The 20804-nt window shown below is 38.0% G+C and overlaps 2 protein-coding genes across 5 annotated transcripts; both read left to right on the top strand.

Moving 5' to 3' along the window:
* Positions 1-678: 678 nt before the first annotated feature.
* Positions 679-3378, top strand: LOC145780053 (sarcalumenin-like). The gene has a single exon (XM_082591765.1). It carries the CDS (start codon positions 797-799, stop codon positions 2000-2002), a length of 1206 nt encoding a protein of 401 aa, XP_082447891.1. The 5' UTR covers positions 679-796; the 3' UTR covers positions 2003-3378.
* Positions 3379-3380: 2 nt separating this feature from the next.
* Positions 3381-20707, top strand: LOC145780051 (FHF complex subunit HOOK-interacting protein 1A-like). Of its 4 annotated transcripts, none has more exons than XM_082591759.1 (25): positions 3381-3517; positions 3884-4005; positions 4513-4669; positions 4903-5015; positions 5357-5463; positions 5767-5925; positions 6406-6517; positions 7010-7168; positions 7634-7720; positions 8587-8616; positions 9281-9448; positions 9870-9949; positions 10566-10758; positions 11251-11485; positions 12377-12542; positions 13171-13268; positions 13446-13919; positions 14540-14670; positions 14873-14950; positions 15313-15452; positions 15915-16060; positions 17855-18033; positions 18249-18420; positions 18627-18724; positions 18829-20707. In XM_082591759.1, the coding sequence occupies exons 2-25, from the start codon at positions 3889-3891 to the stop codon at positions 19063-19065; spliced, it is 3636 nt and encodes a 1211-aa protein (XP_082447885.1). In that variant the 5' UTR covers positions 3381-3517; positions 3884-3888; the 3' UTR covers positions 19066-20707. The 4 variants fall into 4 exon arrangements, with proteins under 4 accessions (XP_082447885.1, XP_082447888.1, XP_082447887.1 ...); XM_082591762.1 differs by having other exon boundaries at positions 11251-11305; XM_082591761.1 differs by lacking the exon at positions 14873-14950.
* The last annotated feature ends 97 nt before the right edge of the window (positions 20708-20804 follow it).

A 20804-nucleotide genomic window follows, 5' to 3' on the forward strand; every position in this document is an offset into this window, starting at 1 on the left:
GAACTGTTCAGGGTACGAACTAGGTTGCATCCCATATTACCAATGTTAATGTTTAAATTTGTTATTTGTTTTTTGTTTGTTAATATCAGTATTATCACATATTTTCACTCCATCCATGTTCCATACAGATTTCAATTTTCAATAGAAGCATTTGCTTCAGTGATCACTGTTTAAACGTAAATCTTTTAAATTTGTACACATGTTGATTGTGCAAGTGCAATCTATTTCATAGATATAAAACCATGCTCTGCTGCAGAGTCTGCACTCTGCAGTAGTAATTGGTGTGTTCAGCTGAAGGGGGAATTTGGTGGTAACAAATCTAAAAATATCCATTTCTTTGAATTTACTACCCTACTCTTGTTGTGTTTGAGCTTAGTTGATTTTCAACCTGTTAAAACTGTTCTAATATGGTATAGTAAGAGTACGTGTTGATGTCTTAAGTGTTTTTCGCTTTTCAATTCAATTAGAAGCATTATTTTAAAAGTAAATACATTAAACTTAGGCTATTTTACTTAACTAAGCTTAGAGTTGTAAGATTATAATGTTCAAATATTCAAATGCTTAGTTTAACTTTAAAATGTATTTTATTTTAGCATGCAAAATGCAATATCATTTATTGATGATTTTAGTTGTAGCAGTGCCATATTTGTTTCCGATTTGTGAATGCCGACAAGAAAATCGTGAAGGCAAAAAGCAAGCAGTGCTTCACAACAGTGAAACATTAGGTCTTCGTCCAAGGGAGACCATTCATAAAACATTACGGTATGATCGTCCAAATCCCAGTTCTGATCGAGAAATGTTAGATCAACTGGTTGATGTTTATAAATATTCAATAAAACCTTTAGAAGATGCTTACCACTATAATGATCTGCCTGTTAGAACTGATATGACAGTTGGGCAAATTAGAGCAAAGCCAATGGTGTTATTTTTGGGACCTTGGAGTACGGGAAAGACAACTATGATAAATTACATTTTAGACAGTGACATTCTTCGAGTTGGTGCAGAGCCAACTACTTCAGAATTTATGGTGATAAATTATGGCGAAAAAGTTAAAAACACTGAGGGTGTGGTTTTGGTATCTGATAAAATGAAAGAGTTTTCCCCACTTGAAAAGTATGGTCAAAATTTCATGGAACGCTTTACTGGTGTGGGTTTACCTCACCCGTTATTAAAGAAAGTAACTTTTGTTGACACGCCAGGAATTATTGAAAACAGAAAACAGCAAGAACGAGGTTATCCATTTAATGATGTTATCCAATGGTTTATTGATCGTGCTGAACTTTTGTTTATAGTTTTTGATCCTACCAAATTAGATGTAGGATTAGAGTTGGAAACATTATTTAAACAGCTTAAAGGTAAAGAATCACAAATCAGACTAATTCTCAATAAAGCAGATAGCATTGCTTCTCAAGAGCTTATGAGAGTGTATGGTGCTTTGTTTTGGAGTTTAGCACCTTTAATAAATGTGACTGAACCACCTCGACTGTATGTCGGATCTTTTTGGCAATACGAATACAAGCAGAATACCAACATTCCTCTGTTTAAGCAAGAAGAGGGATCCTTGCTTCATGACTTGAATGATTTAATTGAAAATAGATTAGAAAATAAAATTGCTTTTGTTCGTCAACATGCTGCTCGTGTGCGTATTCATGCTCTGATTGTAGATGAGTTTGTAACTCGCTTTAAAGAACAATGGACTTTTCTGAAAGATCAGGAGCAAGTTGCAGATGATTTGATTTTCCATCCTGAACGTTACAATATCTTCAAAAATGTTCAATCAAAAAACAATATCAGTCCGTTTGATATTCCTAACCATAAGGTATATGTGGATTTTTTCTCAACCAACAAACTCATCAATTTCTTGTCCTTACAACAGCATTGTGGCTACTTTTCAGGATGCCCAATGGACAAATTAGAAGAAGCTATATCTACCACTTTACCAGCTTTACTTGCTAGTGCTAATCGTCATAAACAATTTTCAGGTTCACGTGATGAACTCTAATTTAAATTGTGTGTCATTATATATCTACATGCTTTTTTTAGTCAAGCTACTCTTATCACCTGTTTCAAATGCAATGGCAAGAGAATGAAAATGCTTCAATTGTTTAATTTATTGTGTGCTGGTACAGGGTCTGCTACTATTCGGGTAGTCTGATTCAGTGAGTTTCTAACCTCTAACCCCTAACCCTAAAACGGCAATGATAATTAGGCTACGGTACCCGATAATTAAAAAATTGAAAAAATTCCCCCTTATGGGATCGGACTCACCGAAACGAGCCATTCCGGCTGGTGCAACACATATATATTCTTTTTGATTGATGTATCATAATTAAAAACTTATGAACTTGGTTGTCTACTATACTGTGGTTGTTTACTGTATAATCCGATCGGTTTAGATTTTTTGTTTTGAAGATTCCTTTTAAATAAGAATTGTCTTGTAGTGTTTGTGTGTCCACAACGGTTTTGCGATAAACTTTCCTCATTAGTATATCATCTTTTGAAATAGACTGTTAAAAAAATGAGAATATTGAACTAAAAATACTTTGTCTCAGAAAAGTCATGTGAGTGTTTATTTGCTTGTGATTGCATCTACTTCTGTGTGCCATTTTTTTAAAGAAAACTTGTTTATTAAAAGCAGTACAAATACGATATAATGAATAGTGTACACAATCTGCAATATGACAGCCTTTTGCCCTTTTTTGTAACAAAAACAATCATTTAGTAGCCTAATAATTGTTTTAAAAGCTTTGCTCAGTTCAATTTCAATGTTGTTTGAGCTTTTAGATCCGAGAATCTATCATTTTACCATCCCTTAATTGGATATATTTTTCTTGACTACACCAAGAGGCACTGAGAACGAATTAACAATATCATTTTTATAATGCTATATCTTATAAAACCAATCTGTTGTTAGGCTATGCAATTTTATGAATCTTGTCCTGATGTTTAAATTTTGCATTTTAATTTTCAAAAATGTTTGCCTGCTTGAACATCGAAAACACTTTGCTTTCCGATTCGTTGTTGACTAGGCTATTTGTCACGTTGGTGGTTCCTAGTGGCATGACCATATCAGCAAAAGAAATTTATCTTAACTATATATTTAAACAACTATTATATTGAGAGCTGGTGCATGTTTTTAACCTTTTTCGGCTTCATTATGTTTCCCCAATGTGGTAGTATTTCATTTTCATATTACTGGTAGTGCTTTTTTATCCCAGATGCATCACTGACAAAGTTTTAATGAGTATCTGCTTCAAAAGCAGTTTTGAAGTATCACTGTGATTTCTGCAATGTTTTTATAGGATACTTGCAAGTCTTGGAAGATGAAGTGCTGTTAAAATCCCTTTGTAGTTTAGAACTAAAGTGATTGTTGTTATTCCAGAATACAAACACTGCATGATTATCTTAGTAATGTGAAAGTTACAATGAAGAAACTGTATTCATTGTTAGACAAGCTTTTTAAATGCTGTCACCTGAACTGACGAGGCAAGCCTATAAAAAAAGCAGTGATATACAGGTATATTGGATTAAAAGTACAATATGCTGATTGCTGATAATGACTAAAAAAAATTAATAAATTAGTATATTTTACGTATATCACTCTAATAGAGAATTTTTATATGGTCAACCCATGCAGTTTTGTGCATTTATCTAACACACAGATGTAACACAGTTTAAATCATTTATACAAACTCAGCTGGATTTCAAAAAAAGCAAGGTATTTTTGCTTGAAGTTGCAAGTTTGTTTTTAAAATTGATGGAACATGTAATTCAAATGATGTGCACTTGATGCAATAAGCACATGTACTGTAGGAGTGTAGGTAGTGTCTACATATTTGTATGCAGTAAGTTATGACAATTTATTTTGCGATTTGTTGAGCAGAGAACATGGACTGGTTAAAAAAATTGAAGAAATCAGAAAATTCCATTCCAAAGGTTCCAGAATTTGTCTCTGATGAGCCAGCTGTAATACGTTTCGATGCCTTTAAAAGTCACTGGCTTCAGGTACATGGCATTTTTTATCTAGCGAAATCAATCCTTTTGCATTGATGTTTCATCAACAGACATTGACTCATTGTAAAAACAAAGGTTTCTGTTAGCTAGTTCTGTAGTGTTGTATAGTTGGTAGCTTCTAACTAAGACAATATATACTGCCTTTTGAAGGTTCTGGATAATTAAGGTTCATATTTTAATTGCAACTATATACATTCTGTATTTGAAATAAAATTTGTGTTTGTCTTTTTTAAAACGTGATAGAACTATGAGAAATTGCCTTACAAGTGATTTTATCAGTGTAGGCTTTTCTAAATTGATGACTGAAACTTGACAGCCGAAACCAAACCAGCAAGACTGTCTTACAAAAAGACTGATTGAGTCATGTCATGAATAACATAAACCGTGTAACAAACCGTGGACTAGAAATAGAGAGCCAAGCATTTTGTGAATCAAAGTATTTATGCTACTGTAACTGTGAAACAGCAATTGATATATGGTGTTGTCATGAATTGTTAGATACACAGTGTGATCAGCCCCACTTCTTCAAAGAGAAGATTTATCACCACTAAACAAAGCGCCCAAAAAGATGAAAATATAACATCTGATGATGTTGATACTGTACGGATTGTTATGGAGCAAATGGTTTTTCTGCTTATTGAAGAACAATGTTCAGGTGATAAATTTAAATTTTGTACATTTTTGTTTTTGTATGATTTTGTTGCGTTTTTATTTACAACGGTTACATTACAACAATTCATACACAATCAGTTTTTTTGTGCCCTGGTTTCTACGTGGTGGTGGAGGTATGATATAGGAGAAGGTGGGCAATCTTCATGTCCACCTTCAACTTGCTTCAAGCGTAGCATCAAGTGAAACGATGGAAAGCAACTTTTTTTGTGCATTTAGATCAATTTTCCAACCTCATCTTGGATTATGCCATCAACCAAGAGATCTTTCAAAATCTCTATAATTGGTGGGAAGGATCGTCATCATTCAAAGAGCAAATATTGCTCAACTTGGTATGGGCACATATTAGTTTTATTCTTTATATTAGAATAACTTGCATGGCATTTTGTTTAGTGGTACAGTAGTCGCCACTTATAAGATCCACCTCCGTTCCAGGAGAAATGGATTCTACAAGAGCCCATAAGCAATGAGACCTTATATCCATGGATTCTTTAAGCGACAACTACTGTAGTACCATTTCATCTAAACCTCTTCTTCTAGTAGCTTTAGTACCACATTATAAGACACTCAGATTCTGCAATAATTGCAGTCAGGCAATGTATTAATCAAAACATCCCAAACAATACGTTGTTGTTGTTTTCCAAACTTCGATTTCAATTCCTTTGTTTTTCAGTTGAAGGTTTATGAAGTCATGATCAGCCAAGCTCAGCATTCTCTACTTCATCACAAACAACTTGTGTCTCCAATGTTGCAGTTACTTTCAAGCAACTCTGGTCCCAAGTGAGATACATTGCTTCTTTGTTCAAATGTTCTTTCCAAATTGGAGACACTTTTTAAACGTATGATACACTTTATGTTTTTATGACCTGATTGAAACTGAACAAGATGTTCAGCAATAGCTCAGCCAACGTACTTTTTCCAGGGAACACTCACTCATTAGCTAAGTGGATATTTACTAACCTGACGGATTACTCGGATTATCAACATCATTATTTTTCGCATCTTTTCTTTCGAAGAACTAAGCTCATACACAAATGGTAGCCTATCAATCAGAAACACAATGTGCAATGCGTATGTTTTTAGTTCAGAAGAAACGGACGGACACATCGTGTTGCTGCTTAATCTTCTCTGTGTTTGGATGAACCGGGATCTCACTCTGATAGAAGTATTCTTCAATCCCCAGCCTGACCATGGGCCTGATCACTTTCAAATATTTTCTCTTTTGATTGGATACATTCACAGGTTTGCATTCCAGTTGCAATCGTTCTAATTTCGAGGAATTATTTTACTACACTGTTGGGGTTTTCTCGTTACAATGTGTAGCTTTATTTATGTATTACGTCATTGTTTCAATTCAACTCAATTTCCGTCACTTGCGTATTTTTTTAGATTGGAATATATTTTTTTTAAATCAGTGGTCGTGTGTAGGGTAGGTGTATTAAGTTCAAAGTGCCAAAATTACCTTCAAAATTTACTTTTCTAAAAAAGGTTCACCAAAGTTGTAGTTGTAAAATCGAGAATGTTGTAATTGGAAGCACTCGTGTAGTCGCATTAAACGGAGGCTTTAAATCGACTTATGCTTTGATACATAACATTATTTTATATTAAATTTGAAAAGCCATTATGTAGCTTGTAATTGCCAAGAAAATCTGCTATTTAGAAATATTTACTACACACGGAAACGGAAGTGAACATTTAATATCGATTTGTTTCACTTTGCAGGGAAGGCACAGTTGGGCAACAAGCACGTGACGCATTACTTCTTATCTTGGGATTGACTCTTGAACATCCCGCCATCGCCGACTACATTGTCCAAGACTCCAACTTTTGTCCGGTACGTGTCTGTGTGGTGGTGTGCAGTGCTGGGCTACAGTTTTGTACCACACTGCGATACCTGGGATCTGAGTTCAATGAGAAAGTTGTTTAACGCATGCTCAACATTGTTTTCATTCTGTGGTAGCCCACTGCTGAGCGAAGGCCTTCCCATTTCTTGCCAATCCGGTCAATTGTGTGTTTTTGTATATCAGTTAGAATTAGATGTTGCACATTCTTTATCAATCTCGTCTCCCCATATCATTTTTTGCCTCCCAACTATGTCAATATCGCATGTTAGAGACGTTTTATTGATCTACAAATATTGTATAACAGTTGTCTAGTATTTGGCTGTATTTTCAATGAAAGACCATCCCACATGGAAACATAGCTATCCTTTGTTTACAGTTCAATGTTGCAAAGTTTGTTAAAAACTTCTTTGTTCGTTTTACGACTTGCCAGTTGTATGTCACTCGAAGGTTCGATTTTTTGAAGACCATTCTATTGTCATCAGGTTCTTGCCACCGGGTTAAGTGCCTTGTATTCCACCCTACCTCGCCACATGGATGTGAGGGCAGACGACTGGCATTGCTTGCAAAAGAATGACTGGTCGCATGTACCTGAGCTTATCAACTTCATGGATTCATTTGATTTTTGCAATTCCGTTATAGAAGTAAGATTTGACGCGAATCAATACTGTTTTTATTCTATGCGGTGGTGCAAAATGGCGTTATTTTGCTTTGAAAACAAACAACGCTGTTGTAGATATTTCTATCACTGACGAGCTGTCGCTACAGTTTAAATTAAACTTTTTACATGGCAGTTCGATCCCACATGTGCTTGAAGATGGCACGGATGGCATACGATATCGCAACAGGGCCGATTGTTTAACCGGTTAGCGGATGCTTACAGCTCTTTTCAATCGTTCTACTGATTGCAGAAGTTATTTGTGCAAAAGTTTTCGACGGGATTTTTTTACATCATTGCAAGGGGCCAGACAACACAATCCGTCATTTTTACATTGGTTTAACGTCTTCAGGCGTTGAATCAATGTAAAAATGACGGATTTTGCTGTCTGGAAGGTTACGTGCTTACTACAAAAACATAAGGCTGATGTTCATTGCTCAAATGCTCACAGGTTTCATGTGAAAGCGTCACCGAACAGCTTCTAGATTTCTTCTATAATGGATTCCTTGTGTCTGTTTTCGGACCCTCTTTACACAAAGTAAGATTTTACATAAGAACTTCCTAATGACTGCTAACCATTATTTTTATCTCGTGTAATGATGCTTATTCCTATCGTTCATCTTATTAAGATTCTGTAAGGGATCAAATGTTGTGTCGGTAACTGATCTTGCTGACTGCTTCTTGCTGATTCAATTTATTTTTGCAGTTTTGTTGCTTCAGTTTTTGGAAGAATTCTCTTTCTTTTTAGAAAGTATTCTTTCTCAACTGACATTGTATCTGTGTATTAATGTATTATTTGCTTGTGACAGAGCTGCTTCAACGAATCTTTGAAGTATGTTTTTTTGTTTTCCTACGATTAACTTTCCGGGATATCGAACAATGCCTGATATACGATCAGTCCCCTAGTTTTAACACTTTGATTATTTTTTGTAATGACCGGTCATTAAATTGATCATTTTCAGACTGATTTATTCATGGTCCACCTACAAGATAGGTGAAACGCCAAATTAACGTGACGAAATAGTTGGTTTGTCTTGGTTTTATTGTGTTGCCTTATTCCCCTCGTCTTCCTGTGGTAATGGTATTACCACGAAAAGATGAATCCATGATTTTTTGTGTTTTAAAACCTCCAATCTAACGCTGATCACATTCACAAGTGATTACGTCACTGCACAATTGGTGTACGGTGACGCGACTGTGCAGAGAATGCACAATTTTCAAACTTAGTCCTTTATCAGATTTAAAAATCACTGGGCATTTGTAGCATTGATAAAAAAAGTAACAAAGATCTAAAAATTATTCCCTTTGAGTACCAGGTTATTCGACACTGATCTAGTGTTGTGTGTCTGTTCCATGTTTTTATGACTATCATTAAACTCAATGAGTCAATGTTGGCATAATCAGGAAAATGAAAACGTTCTCACTGCATCAGGAGTAAGTGGTGCACTCGAATCAACTCAATCAATTGCTTTAGATGACATTTATAATTTCGAATCGTTTATTTGCAATTCAGAAAGGCATTATCCACCACTGCATGATGCATTATATGTTTTTTAATCATTTTATCTTATTTTCAAAATCACATTGTCTGCTGGCAGCCCAGTCGGCAAAGTTGCGACGTTGAAACGATTCAAAACAGCATTTTTGCCATCTGGAAAACCTGTGTGCTATTTAAATGCGTACAATGCCTTGAGTATTATGTGCATGTACAAAACCTCATGACGGTTGGTTACTTTGCATGATTGTTCTGAATATATCAGTGGAATGATTCTTATTTACATTCGAGCTTTTGGTAATGGTTTATCAACGCTTTTGGTACTGAAATAATTGTCAGTTAATATTGTTGGAATTACGGTATAATTTAGCAACTGGTCAATGGTCATACCACATATTTCTTCTTGAAAACAATAATCACTTGACCTTCTTTTTTTGTATGTATAGAAAGATTGTTATCGCCAGTTTTACCCAGGGTGTCTTTGCATGAGATCTCACTATAGTCTTCTATTCCGTATCTTAGTTGTTTGTATTCACGACAATGTGTTGCCATTAACTTCAAAGTCAAATCAAAAAGCTTCCATGAAGCTGCTCCATGTTTCAGACGTCAGCTGATGAAGTTGTGGTCACCACTGCTTACCTCAATCTCTTTCTCCGATCTGTCATTGCTCCGGCTCTGATGCGCTGTTTCCTTCGCTTCCTATTAACACATCGTCACGAGAGCAGCCTCATCATCAACACCCTCATACAAAGAATCACAAGCAGCAACAAGGTGCGTCCAAACCAGGCCTTTAATCAAATTGTTAGAGGCTTTTGGTTTCAGGGACAATGTGCCTGCGGTACTTGCACGTGGTATATTGTTCAAAAATATCAAAATTTCAGTTGAATTAATGTTCTTGCTCAATTGCATTCTGGATGAAAACCTTTAATTTTTTAGTGAATGCGGAACCTTTCTCAATGTTGGCATTGTTTTCAATGCATTTAGTTTTCTATTTCAAACAGATGTATGTTGCACCCCTGACAATGTAGTTTTTGTTTGTTCTGACATCAGCGAGACGTTTTTTTGTTCGTCTAAACTGTGATCTATCACACTCTTTATGACTTCTAAAGTAAACAGCCATTGCTTTAACAGCAGCCTACAGTACTTTGAAGGCATGAAGTGAACTTGTCAAAACCAGCTGTTTTTGTTTCAGCTCGCATTAGTCTCGCTATCCTTGATCAGGACATTGGTTGACATGAATTGCGAAGACTTGCTTTTGCAATTGGTGTTGCGGTAGGTCTGCTAGTGTAATGCACTCTGAAGTCTATGACTCATCGTTCCAGAATGTATGTAACATTACAATATATAGAGAATTGATACATATATTTAACGTGGTCCTACTTTGCCTCGTCATGTTCAATTTTTTTTTACCAGCTTAACTTGTTGTTTTGGTTTGCTTAAATGTATACAGCACTTTACATTTATAATATCCCACATCCCTGGCACGAACTCTTATGACGCTTCCTTCGAAAAGACAATAGACAAATATCACAAGATTATCAGTATGCAATCAATCCTCGCATCCTTGCCTACAAACCCTACATGGCTATTTGTAAATTGTAACACAAAAAAGTTATTTTCCAAAAAGCTCCGCGGCACACTTGTGTATTTTGGCACAGTAGTGTCGTCGTAGCACACAGTTTGAGAAACACTGTTTTAAACCATTACACATGATGCACGAAAATGTGTTGTCATTTCTTAAATTTTGTCCTCCAAAAATTGTAAAAAGAAACTTTTTTTCTATATAATACTCGGCTTGAAAAGTTTTTACAATTTGACATCAAAAAGATAGTATCTTGATGTTTTAAGACGGTTAAGGTGGTAATCATATCTGGCCCTTTCCTTGCAGGTACCTGATGCCTTGTCAACATATACTTGCCAGCCAGCGACGAGCAATCTGTGACGTCGACCTCTACAATGCATCAGCGTCGCGCTTCCTTGCGCTAACTCCGACAGCTTGTGCATCGGAGTCGCACCCCGATCACGATGACGAAATATTTTGTCCCGTTTCCGAGAACAAACAACACGAGGCCAAGACTGAGGTTTGTAAATTTCATTCAGGACTTTTTCCATTCTTTATTCCAAGTCACTTTTAAATTTGTCATGTTCCAACGTTTTATAACGGTTTGGAATCTTTTGAACATGACCTACTCTTTGAACCTATATATTTCATTGTGATTATCGCTACTAACGTGTTTCGGAGTAAAAGAAACTTTCAGCGATATACCAGCACTTCAGTGAACGTGAAAAAGATGGAACAACTTCGGAAAGTTTCAAATATGCTATTGAATATTTGTGGCAAGTCATCATCATGTACTTTAATTCTCATAACTACCCACGAGAAATTGTGGATGGCTAAAGTAGATTTTAACATCAGACTTCCTAGACAGCGAATCAGTTGTTTTCGTTGAATCAATGTAAAAAACGACTGATTTGCTGTCTGTCATTTCAATCACTTGTTTCAACAACGTATCGATCGTTAACAACCAACTTTGCAACATCATTTGGCAACAGCGCAGTCTCTTTTTCTTTAGAATCCCGTCGTGGATGTGAAACCGGATCACAGAGAGTCTTCTAATGATGAAGACGGTAACAATCCATTTCACATCTTGTCTCCTCCTCCTCGTATGCATGAATCTGCATCAATCAAACCTCCATTTTATAGAAAATCACAAACTCACAGCAGCTCCTCCATCAACGGCGTCCTCCATGCTGTGCCAGAATACACAGTCAATGAGGACTTGTCCGTCACTGTTAACATGCATCCAGGTTTTTTGTTTAATTTCTTCGATTTTGTTGCCATATCTAGACAACAAATCAACCGTTTTTACAACGTCTGCAGACGGTGAATCAATGTAAAAAACGGTTGATTTTCTGCCTGGGTTCTGATGTAATCCCATTAGCACCAATTTACCAACGCATGCTTGCAATTCGTTTGTTCAAAACTTAACAATTCAAAACATCGTTATTTTATTTTTATTCAGTAAACTTTGATGAGCGTGATTCGCTATTTTGTGCCTATATCAATGCATATTGTTTAATTTTTTGCGTCACGACTTGAAAAGCATGACCCATTACCAACAGAAAGCGTCTTGCAGCATGCGGCGATCGAGTAGCATTCGGTAGACTATCTAGTATGTGTAGATGAAGCTCTGGTTAGGGCAAGATCTGTTTTATTCTGGTAGTAGTTTCGTGTGGCGTTTTCATACTTGAAGCTCGTTGTCATTTAGCTAGTTTTTAAACAAATTTCCGCATTGGTAAAGTGTGTTGAAACCACCGGGTAGCGCAGTTCATGGACAGTGTAAAGTCAACTGATCAACGGTGTGCCTGCTTTTTTCGCAATTTGGACAAATTGGTGTGTTTGATAGCTCTATTTATTTTGTGCTTTCTTACATTAAGTGAAAGGTTGTATTTTTAATATTCAAATCCAATATTTGATCAACTATTGCACGTGTCAATGCCAGCATTGTGTCACAACACCTCTTCGGTATGAAACCTGTAAAAGTAGCATCAATTACGTAAAACATTTTTCTTTTTTTAGAAGTTTAAATGTAAATTTGTAAAAAAAAAAGATAAGATAAATCTCCATTGCATCAAAACTCGTTTAGTTTAATTAAGTCTAAATTTAACACGACAACCAAGCCCGTATTAAATCCACAGTGAATCTCAACGAAACTCCGCACGAGGAGCATGAGATGCAATCTTCAACGCCAACACACCCAACTCCCGCGGATGACGTCGAAACAGATTTGCGATCCCATTTGGATCTGGGCACAAGCTACATGGATTACTTGGAAGACGCAAAAACACTCATCGCTCAGTGCAAGTAATAACAATAATACTAATCATGCTTTTATTTGCGCCCATTGCGATAACATACAGTACACTGCGATTACAGATGCGATACAACAGACGACAGGAAGCAGCGAAGTGACATATAGTCTTCGAGTCAGCTGCTTCCCTTAGTTGGGCTTGCCATTAAGTGTCTTTGCCAAGACACAGCCGCGTGCTCTGGAGCGGTATCGAACCCACTTCCTTTCGAACGTGGCGCAGACGTTCTCACCACTCGGCTACGCAGCCGACAAGTGAGCAGCTCAAACTTCCAGTTGACATTGGAAACTTGTTGGTGTCTCTTTGACAATCAAGTTTATTTTTTCAAATACTTTGGGTTGGGTACACCAACAACGGATCGTTTTAAGCCGCCGATTATGCTCACCCTGTGATTGATCTATAGAGTACAGTATCAGTTTTTGCAAAGTTTGTATGCAAATCTGTAATCTGCGATTCAAATCAGCGGATTATGGTCGGTGTATAAGCAGATAAATTGTCTGCAAATTTAACGTCTTAATCATCCGGTTTACCTAATGCGTTGATGATCGACTGTCGGTGCATCCAACTCGAAATGCGACAGATGGTGACTGTGAGTTTTTTGTAAATCTTTCGATTTTCAACAGAGAGGCCTGTGCGGGATGGTCGGCAACCTACGATGGCGCGGAAACCCCAAACGATCAACTCCCCAGTGACAACCTTAACCAAAGCAGCACGGCGAAAGGTTTGTAGAAACGCATGTTTTTAAACACGCTCATACCAGCAATTTAGAGTTATTCGCACAGAACACGCATGGAGCTAATTAGGTTTTATGTTACATTAACATTTAGCGACGTTAAAATAATGATAATAGTCTTTTTTGTATTTCATATTAAATTTATAACATTTTTACTTCGTGCAGCTGAAAAGCAACCGACTTCATCTTCAGACTCCAGCGCAAATGATCAAGCAACGAAACCTGCAGAAAAAGTCGCTTCTGTGCCAAACGCTTTGCAATCCGATGCAAGTGACACGACTATGAAAGCCTTGTCTGCAACCTACCAGACCTTGAGCATCACCGCCCTTGCCTTGAATAGAAGCAACGACAGCCAACCGACGAGTTTGTTAAATTCCACCGACGACACTTCAACCGAGTTGACAAACGGGGATTCACCGAAACTGCCCTCTACCGACATCACGCGGTTTGAAAATATTGAAGGCGACACCGGAGCTGAAGTGACTGAACAGTCAGTTGTAATTGACGAAGAAACACTAAGCGACTCCCAGCATGCACGCAAAATGTCGCTGAGCGAACTGGACACCGATACCAAGTTTTTGGAAGCTTCACTTGACGACACAAAAGAAGCTGCGAGCAACACAACGCAAGCCGCTCTAGGTTGGTACCGCACAAGTATTGTTATAATGGGAAACTGTTTGGTTGCCAGGTTTGGTTTTATGCCTTCGGTTTATATTTGCACGATCGTTAGTTTTAGACATCAAGCAATATAACATCTGTTATTTTTTTTATCTTTATGCCGAGTTGCATCAGTAGATGTCAGCGGCAATCCTCTTCTTTAATTGCCCTGCCTGAATGAGGTATCTACGACCCCAAATCATTATTTAGTCCAAGTTTTTCTTTTGTATGATTTATAGATAATTGTTTCTGCCTTGTCATTGCAGGAATGCTCTGCACAGCGTATTATATCAAGTTATGTCACTTTTTTTTTAATTGCACCTGTCATTGTATTATTAAGAGCTTAGGAAGAGAATTGGCTTCACTGCACCACGTTTACTGCATCCGATTATGTTCAATTTCTTGTGTTGTTTGATGTGAAGTAATGCAAAACTGGCATTGCTTGTTTTTTTTTGTACTGCAACAAAGGCAACTGTATATCGAAGTTTTGTGTTTGTGATAGCGAGTTTTTTCAGTTTAAGGGAAGAAGGTGATAGGTAGGATTTAAGATGCCACGCTTTAGCAGTTTTTTTTGTATTTTGAAGCGTTTTATATTGTTGCAGAAGCAAGAAGTTACCTATCTTCGTCAACTACAACCATGTCCACGTCATCAGTTGACGAATTCTTCCGCGGGTTGATGGAAATAGTTCCAAAAGCTTCCACAGATAAAATAGAGACAAGCAAAGATAAAAAAGTGCGTAGCCTTTTGGTCATTTGAGCGCATTCTTTGTAAAACCTCATTTCATTCAGCGCATTGCTTATTGAAATACTGAGCATGGATTCTGCATTGAATACGAAGGACTTTTGATAAGTTTTAAGTTGATGTCATGGTTGGGGAAATACTCTTATGCTACTTTTTCCAGAGTGTGCCTAACGTAGCCTGTTAATGTACCCAGGTTTTAGATTTGAAAATCGAAGGCGTTGAACCCAGCATTGAATTATCCGCTGAGATTGACCAACTAGCTACTAAAGAAGTAAGCTATAGTAGTATTTTAACGACGAAAGAAATTTGAGCTAACGTACGTTTGAACACAGTGGAAGCCAGTTTTATGTGTTTAACTTTGCTTTATTGCGATGTTAAGTTCACCTTCTTTCCGGTGAAAGAAACCGAGGCTCATCTCAATGGAACGTTGTCAAAAGACAAACAATCCACAGCTTAGTAGCTGCTTATACGGAGAGCTCTTGGTCGTCATCCCAGGCTGCAAAATCCGTCATATTTACATGGATTGAACGTCTGCACAGACGTTGAATCGATATAAAAATGACGAATTTTGTGGCTTGGGATTGATACGGTTGCTGCATGTTTTGTCGGTAAATCGAAATTACGTCATTGCAGGATGACAGTCGAGAGCCGATGGCAGATGTATCGGGTGATTTTAGCGAGGTCGTGGAGGAAACAGAGAGTCCACAGGAAGAAGTATCTGAACTTCAGGAAGATTGCGCCGAAGGAGAAGCAACTGACGCGCGTACTTACAGGTTGGTGAAAAGAAACAGTAATCTGTGTGAGATCGTAAGTTTTGTCTGTGTTTGTAAGGGTGTTTCATTTTCGATTTTCAACATTATTCGGAAGGTGTCTCACACCTTTATGAAGTCATATTGAGCTAAAATTTTGGATGACGAGTTTTCACCCAAAACCGCAAGATCAGATTCCAAGCTTTCACAAATTGAAAGTATGAAACACCCTGATCTTTGTCCTATTAAAACCGCGAGCTTTCTTGGAATATTTGTATCATTGCACCAGATTTGTGGTGGGAAAGTACAGCTGATGATAAGTGAAAGTAGAAAATTCTTTGCAAACAAAATAATACACAACCAACAACGGCAAATGCTGCAGTTTAGTTTCATGCGGACGTCAGATGTTTTCATGTGGATATATACCTAATTACTTAAATCAAATTAATAGTATTTATTGTTTATTTAATTACTTACATGTTTTAGTTTTGCCGATGAAAGTGACTACGAGTTTGATGATTCCATGTCAATGACATCATCATCTTTCTACGAAGGTAATGATGAGTATGAACCCACTGACGTGTCTGTTGGCCCAGCTGTGCCTCTCAAGTTGCAAGGAGTGCCATACACAGGTAACTAGCTTCAATATTATGGTAGCCTATAAGCAATTTACTGTCCATCTTTATTCGAGTAGGCAATTTCTTATCAACTTCTGTTATCCATTTCTAAACGAAAAGGTGAGTGCTTGACTGCAAAACAGTTTTGCTCGAATCAGGTCAAAAATTGTCGGCTGCTTGGTAGGGGTGTTCAATTTCGATTTTCGATTCGATTTCGATTAAGGTGATATTCGAAATTCGTTTTTCGTATCGGACATATTCGAAATTATAGCCGCCCTTTCGGCTGAACGCGGTTGAAAGTAACGCGAGTGGCGCGAAATCTGTCTTGTCGCATTTTGCAAGCGAAAAAAGACTTCGACACATGCGCATCGTCGATCACGTGACTATCACACGCTCTCGCGGGTCCAACGGCCAGTCCCGCACCAGGGATGCCAGGTTGGCATTTTTAATGCCAAATTTCTCAAGAATGAAGATAGCTAGGTTGTGCAATAGCAGAAAGTGTAGGCTGAGCTTTGTCGCAGTTTTATCCATTTTTTACCGAATCCATAGGTGCCTAAGCCGTGGAGGCAGGGCCGTAGCCAGACCGCAGAGCAAGGGGGGGCAACTTTTTTTAGGGGGGGGGCCGAAAAAATTTAAATGGGCAAAATCATTATAATTGTAGCTGTTGCTCGAGAATGTTGAGATTTTGTCAAGGGGGGGGGGGGCGAATTTTTTTCAGAGGGGGCGAGGCCCCCCTGGCTAAGGGCCTGCGTGGGGGCCAGGCCCCCACGCATATTTCTGTGTGGGGACAACTTTTTATGCTGTATTGATACATAAAACAATAGATGAACTAGCGATCGGTAGCAGGAAAACACTTTTTGAATGCAAACCGCAACAGGTTCGCGATAAATAATCACTAGAACGAGTTGCGATGCTACAATCCAACACCAGACAACAAAATCTGTCATTTTTACATTGATTTAATGTCTGCAGACGTTGAATCAATGTAAAAATGACTGATTTTGCTGCCTGGGACAAAGCAAAAATCTACCATTTTGCGTCGATTCAATATCATCAGATGTTGAATGCACCCAAAAACAACATAATTTGCTACGTAGACGAAGCGTGCATTTAGCTTTATGCGCTTGCAAACATACTCGATGTCGCTTTCGAGTCGAAACCTCTGCACTCTGCAGTGAAATGTCGCGGCAGTGAAAATGAACTTGAAGTGTTTGGGATCCCAGCGACCTCGGCTCCAGCGGAACGATCGTTTTCAAAAGCTGGCCTAACCGTCACGAAGCTGAGATCCCGACTGACGGGTGACCATGTCGATCAGCTTTTCATAAACACCAACATGGGCCTGGAGCTGTAGACGTTATTTTGTGTTCTTTTTTCGCAAATTTTCATGACTTTTTTTTTGCGTTTTCTAGCGAATTTTCATGTCGTTTCTTTCAAGAAAATCACATTTTGCAGTGTGGTGAATAGTTGTGATATTCGAAATCGAAATTCGAAAATAAATTGAATTTCGAATATTCAAATAATTGAAATTGAACACCCCTACTGCTTGGTGAGGGAGAGTGTTTCAGCGACACTGGGTTTGACGCTGCTGTTGAGTTCCCGGCGGTGTCATGGCACGATATTAAATGGCAATTAACACAGAGGTTGCTTCCTTGCATTCCGGTTCAAACAAACTGTAATTTTCAACCCGGATACGCGAAATACTTAATCAATCATGCTTATTAAGCTAAACAAGGTAAAATTGCTGTTAGATTCGAACTTATTGAAGGGTAACATTTGATATTAAAACGAATTATTTGGACTTGTTCGAAGGGCCACTGATTGGAAACCTGTTTGCAAAACTGGATCAAATGATCAACAACTCATTGTACGAGAACCTTCTTTTGACGGGCATCGTTGCAAGGCTGGCTGCTTACCCTCAGCCGTTGTTGAGGTCATTCTTGCTCAACACTCACATGGTATTTCATCCGTCTGTTCGCTCTCTATACCAAGTAAGTGCCAGAAATTGGAGATTGCAAGCTTTCCATTTGGAATCGACGAATGTGTGGTGGTTATGTTTGCTGTTATGAGTTATGCAGTTATGAGTTTACTATACTGTTTGCAGTTATGAGTGCTGAAGTGACACGGAAAGTTGTGATGTATTTCTAGAGACGGTTTTTTGTTTTGTAGAGACGGTATCAGGTTTGTGATGCCAATGTCGATTTAGGTTTTAAACAGCGCGAGAAACAAAATTGACACGTACGCGTCGCAAGTGAACGATTTCAAGTTATTGGTCCGGAGAGCACAGAAGTATCTGCTAGCCCGTGGCACTTATTCCTTCCCTGGCAACGCGAGATCGAGAAACAGCGTCAACAATAGACCCATGCCTGTTCCAAAAGGTGCCTGGAATTCGTTTGTGCTTGTTGTATTATATATCATTGTATCGTCATAAACACAAGCCTGAAACTGGCGATTGCGCCGTTAGTAATAAATCGATTGTTGTATTTTGTATAATATCTGATCTCAGATTGAAAGATCCCCCTTTTCACATTGATTCAGTGTTGAAAGGACGGATTTGTCTAGCTGGGATATTAATCTTTCACAGTTAAAACCCGAACTTTGGGAGACATGTTTAAACGAAAAAAGCTGAAAGAATCGGCAAAGAAGAAATCCCTGCTTCCTTCGCTGGACAATCTGTTAGAAGTAAGTTGCACTAGCACAGGTCATGAAATTGCACTGCTACAAATAATTATTCTATCTTTTTATTATGTCTTGTTCAATACGGTACCAAGTAACCATTTTTTTAGCGACGCCATCGAAGCAACTCTTCCAAAGACGCCGAACATAACGGGCGAGACATCCGAGATGGCCATGAATCTGGAAGCATGTTTTATGTACGGCAGCAAATCCAACAGAAAGAAGAACGTAAACTAAGAGAACTTCGAACAAAGAATGCTGTGTACGCCAGCATAGTTCTGGCCGAGTTTCTCAAAGAGTTAGCGGCCATTGCTCAGGAACACGCAGTAGCCCAACTCTCATGTTAATATTATTTTATCCTGCATGCAGTTTTCATTCGCTTTTGTGGTTTTTGGAGTCCTGAGCTGCTTGATTTTCTTGGTATTTAAAAGTCATTCGCTTCAGTTTGTAATTGCCACAATTTTGGCTTTCAGTCGCATCATAGTCTTTATTTTCATCTTTTATCGATTGAGGACGATACAAGTGTGAGGTACCCAGGTAACTTCTATATTGGATATTCATTTGTATTTTATGAGCAATATTTGACAACATGTCGTCGATGCGGTGCATGAGGTTTGCTCTGCCGTTCTGTTGCAGCTCAACAAAACACTCTGTGCAATGTTACAATTATCGTCTAAAACTATGCTGAATTAACAACGCCTATCACTGACAATCCAATCCAGGTGTGAGGTAGCTAACAACAACCCACCGCTTGTGCATTTCCGGTTGTTCAAGTGTCGTCAGCCGATTGCTGTTTTGTATCATGTTGTGACGTATTAGTGCCTTAATACTTTCGCCTTTTGAGAGTAGGCATTCGATTTCTTGAGTGTATCTGACTTCGATGCAGGCCAAACAACTGTATCATCTAAGCACACAAAAAGCGTGCAATTGTCTATTTTACAATGAGATGTTTTATCTGCTTTTATGTAAGTTGTCACTGCTTTGTTCAGAAAGGGTCAGACTCGTGAATGCCTTGGTCAAAACACGCCGTTTTCATATCTCGTAGGGAGTATATGAAAATTTAACACAAACAGCATCCGGCCACGTTTGGTTTAGAACTGACCGTGCAATGTTAATTTTAAAATTCAGGCTTCAGCTAAGATTTAAAAAAATTAATACCGCATTTAATTTTTGCAGTTAAAATGTGATTGGCCGTTTTTTTTTCAAACCTACGTTGCACGGCTGAATTTGGTTTGTAAAGTAGTAAGATGCACACTGCACAGGTCTACTGAATACCGATATTTCTGAAGGGTTTGAAAAGTTGAAATGTTCTTCGAGCAGTATTGCACAAAATTCACTTGCAGTGTGGGCTTCTGTACTTTCTTTCATAAATTTAAAAAGCCAAAAGCCATCGTAGTGAAGTATCCATTGCATTTGCATGAAAATGACAAATGACTACACGAGCCGGCTTTGCCAAAATACGTCTAAGTGGATCACCCGATCTCGAAATCCTAACCCTTACCCCAACGTTACAAGGATCACGGAGTCCAGCCACGCCTGGTTGATGGCATGATTTCCTTGCATATCCAGTAAAACATGTCTTTTCGCTTCAAACGACGCAATAACCGTTTAGGAATTTGCATGTTACACGGCATACCTTTTAGGCTGTTGAATCCCATTTTTCCGTGGTACTGAATACATGTTATAATGTCATATCAGTGGAATGAAGGGCTGTGAAGTCGAATGGATTTTGGCATGTCCGGAGTCGTTAAAAAAAGGCCGACTCCGATTTGATATAGAACAAATAACTTTTTTGTTTTGTTAGCCATCTATATTTAAAATATTGTTTCTTGTTCTCTCTATTGCGCTCTAAACCTTTTCAAGAAAATTAAAGTTTTTGTGAAAGTCGATCACAACGTAAGTGAATTTGTTTTTTCATTTTTTTGAATTTACATTGCCAGTTACAAATCGAGGAGTCGGAGTCGCATATTTTTCACCCGACTCCACAGCCGGAACGAAATTAATGTCAACACACAAGCAGTTCAACTACAGTAGAACTTACGGTTGGTAACTGACAAGTAACGAATCGAACGACCAGATTGTAAAT

The sequence above is a fragment of the Aplidium turbinatum genome, chromosome 11, assembly GCF_918807975.1.
Source record: "Aplidium turbinatum chromosome 11, kaAplTurb1.1, whole genome shotgun sequence".
In the NCBI taxonomy this organism is placed as follows: Eukaryota; Metazoa; Chordata; class Ascidiacea; order Aplousobranchia; family Polyclinidae; genus Aplidium; species Aplidium turbinatum.

Bases quoted from the DNA above. Each gene is read 5' to 3' on its own strand.
- LOC145780051 (XM_082591759.1), top strand. From the start codon at position 3,889: ATGGACTGGTTAAAAAAATTGAAGAAATCAGAAAATTCCATTCCAAAG. The intron at 7,169-7,633 runs GTAAGATTTGAC...AAATGCTCACAG, and splicing joins TTTGCAATTCCGTTATAGAA to GTTTCATGTGAAAGCGTCAC. The intron at 12,543-13,170 runs GTAATAACAATA...GATTTTCAACAG, and splicing joins ACACTCATCGCTCAGTGCAA to AGAGGCCTGTGCGGGATGGT.
- LOC145780053 (XM_082591765.1), top strand. From the start codon at position 797: ATGTTAGATCAACTGGTTGATGTTTATAAATATTCAATAAAACCTTTA.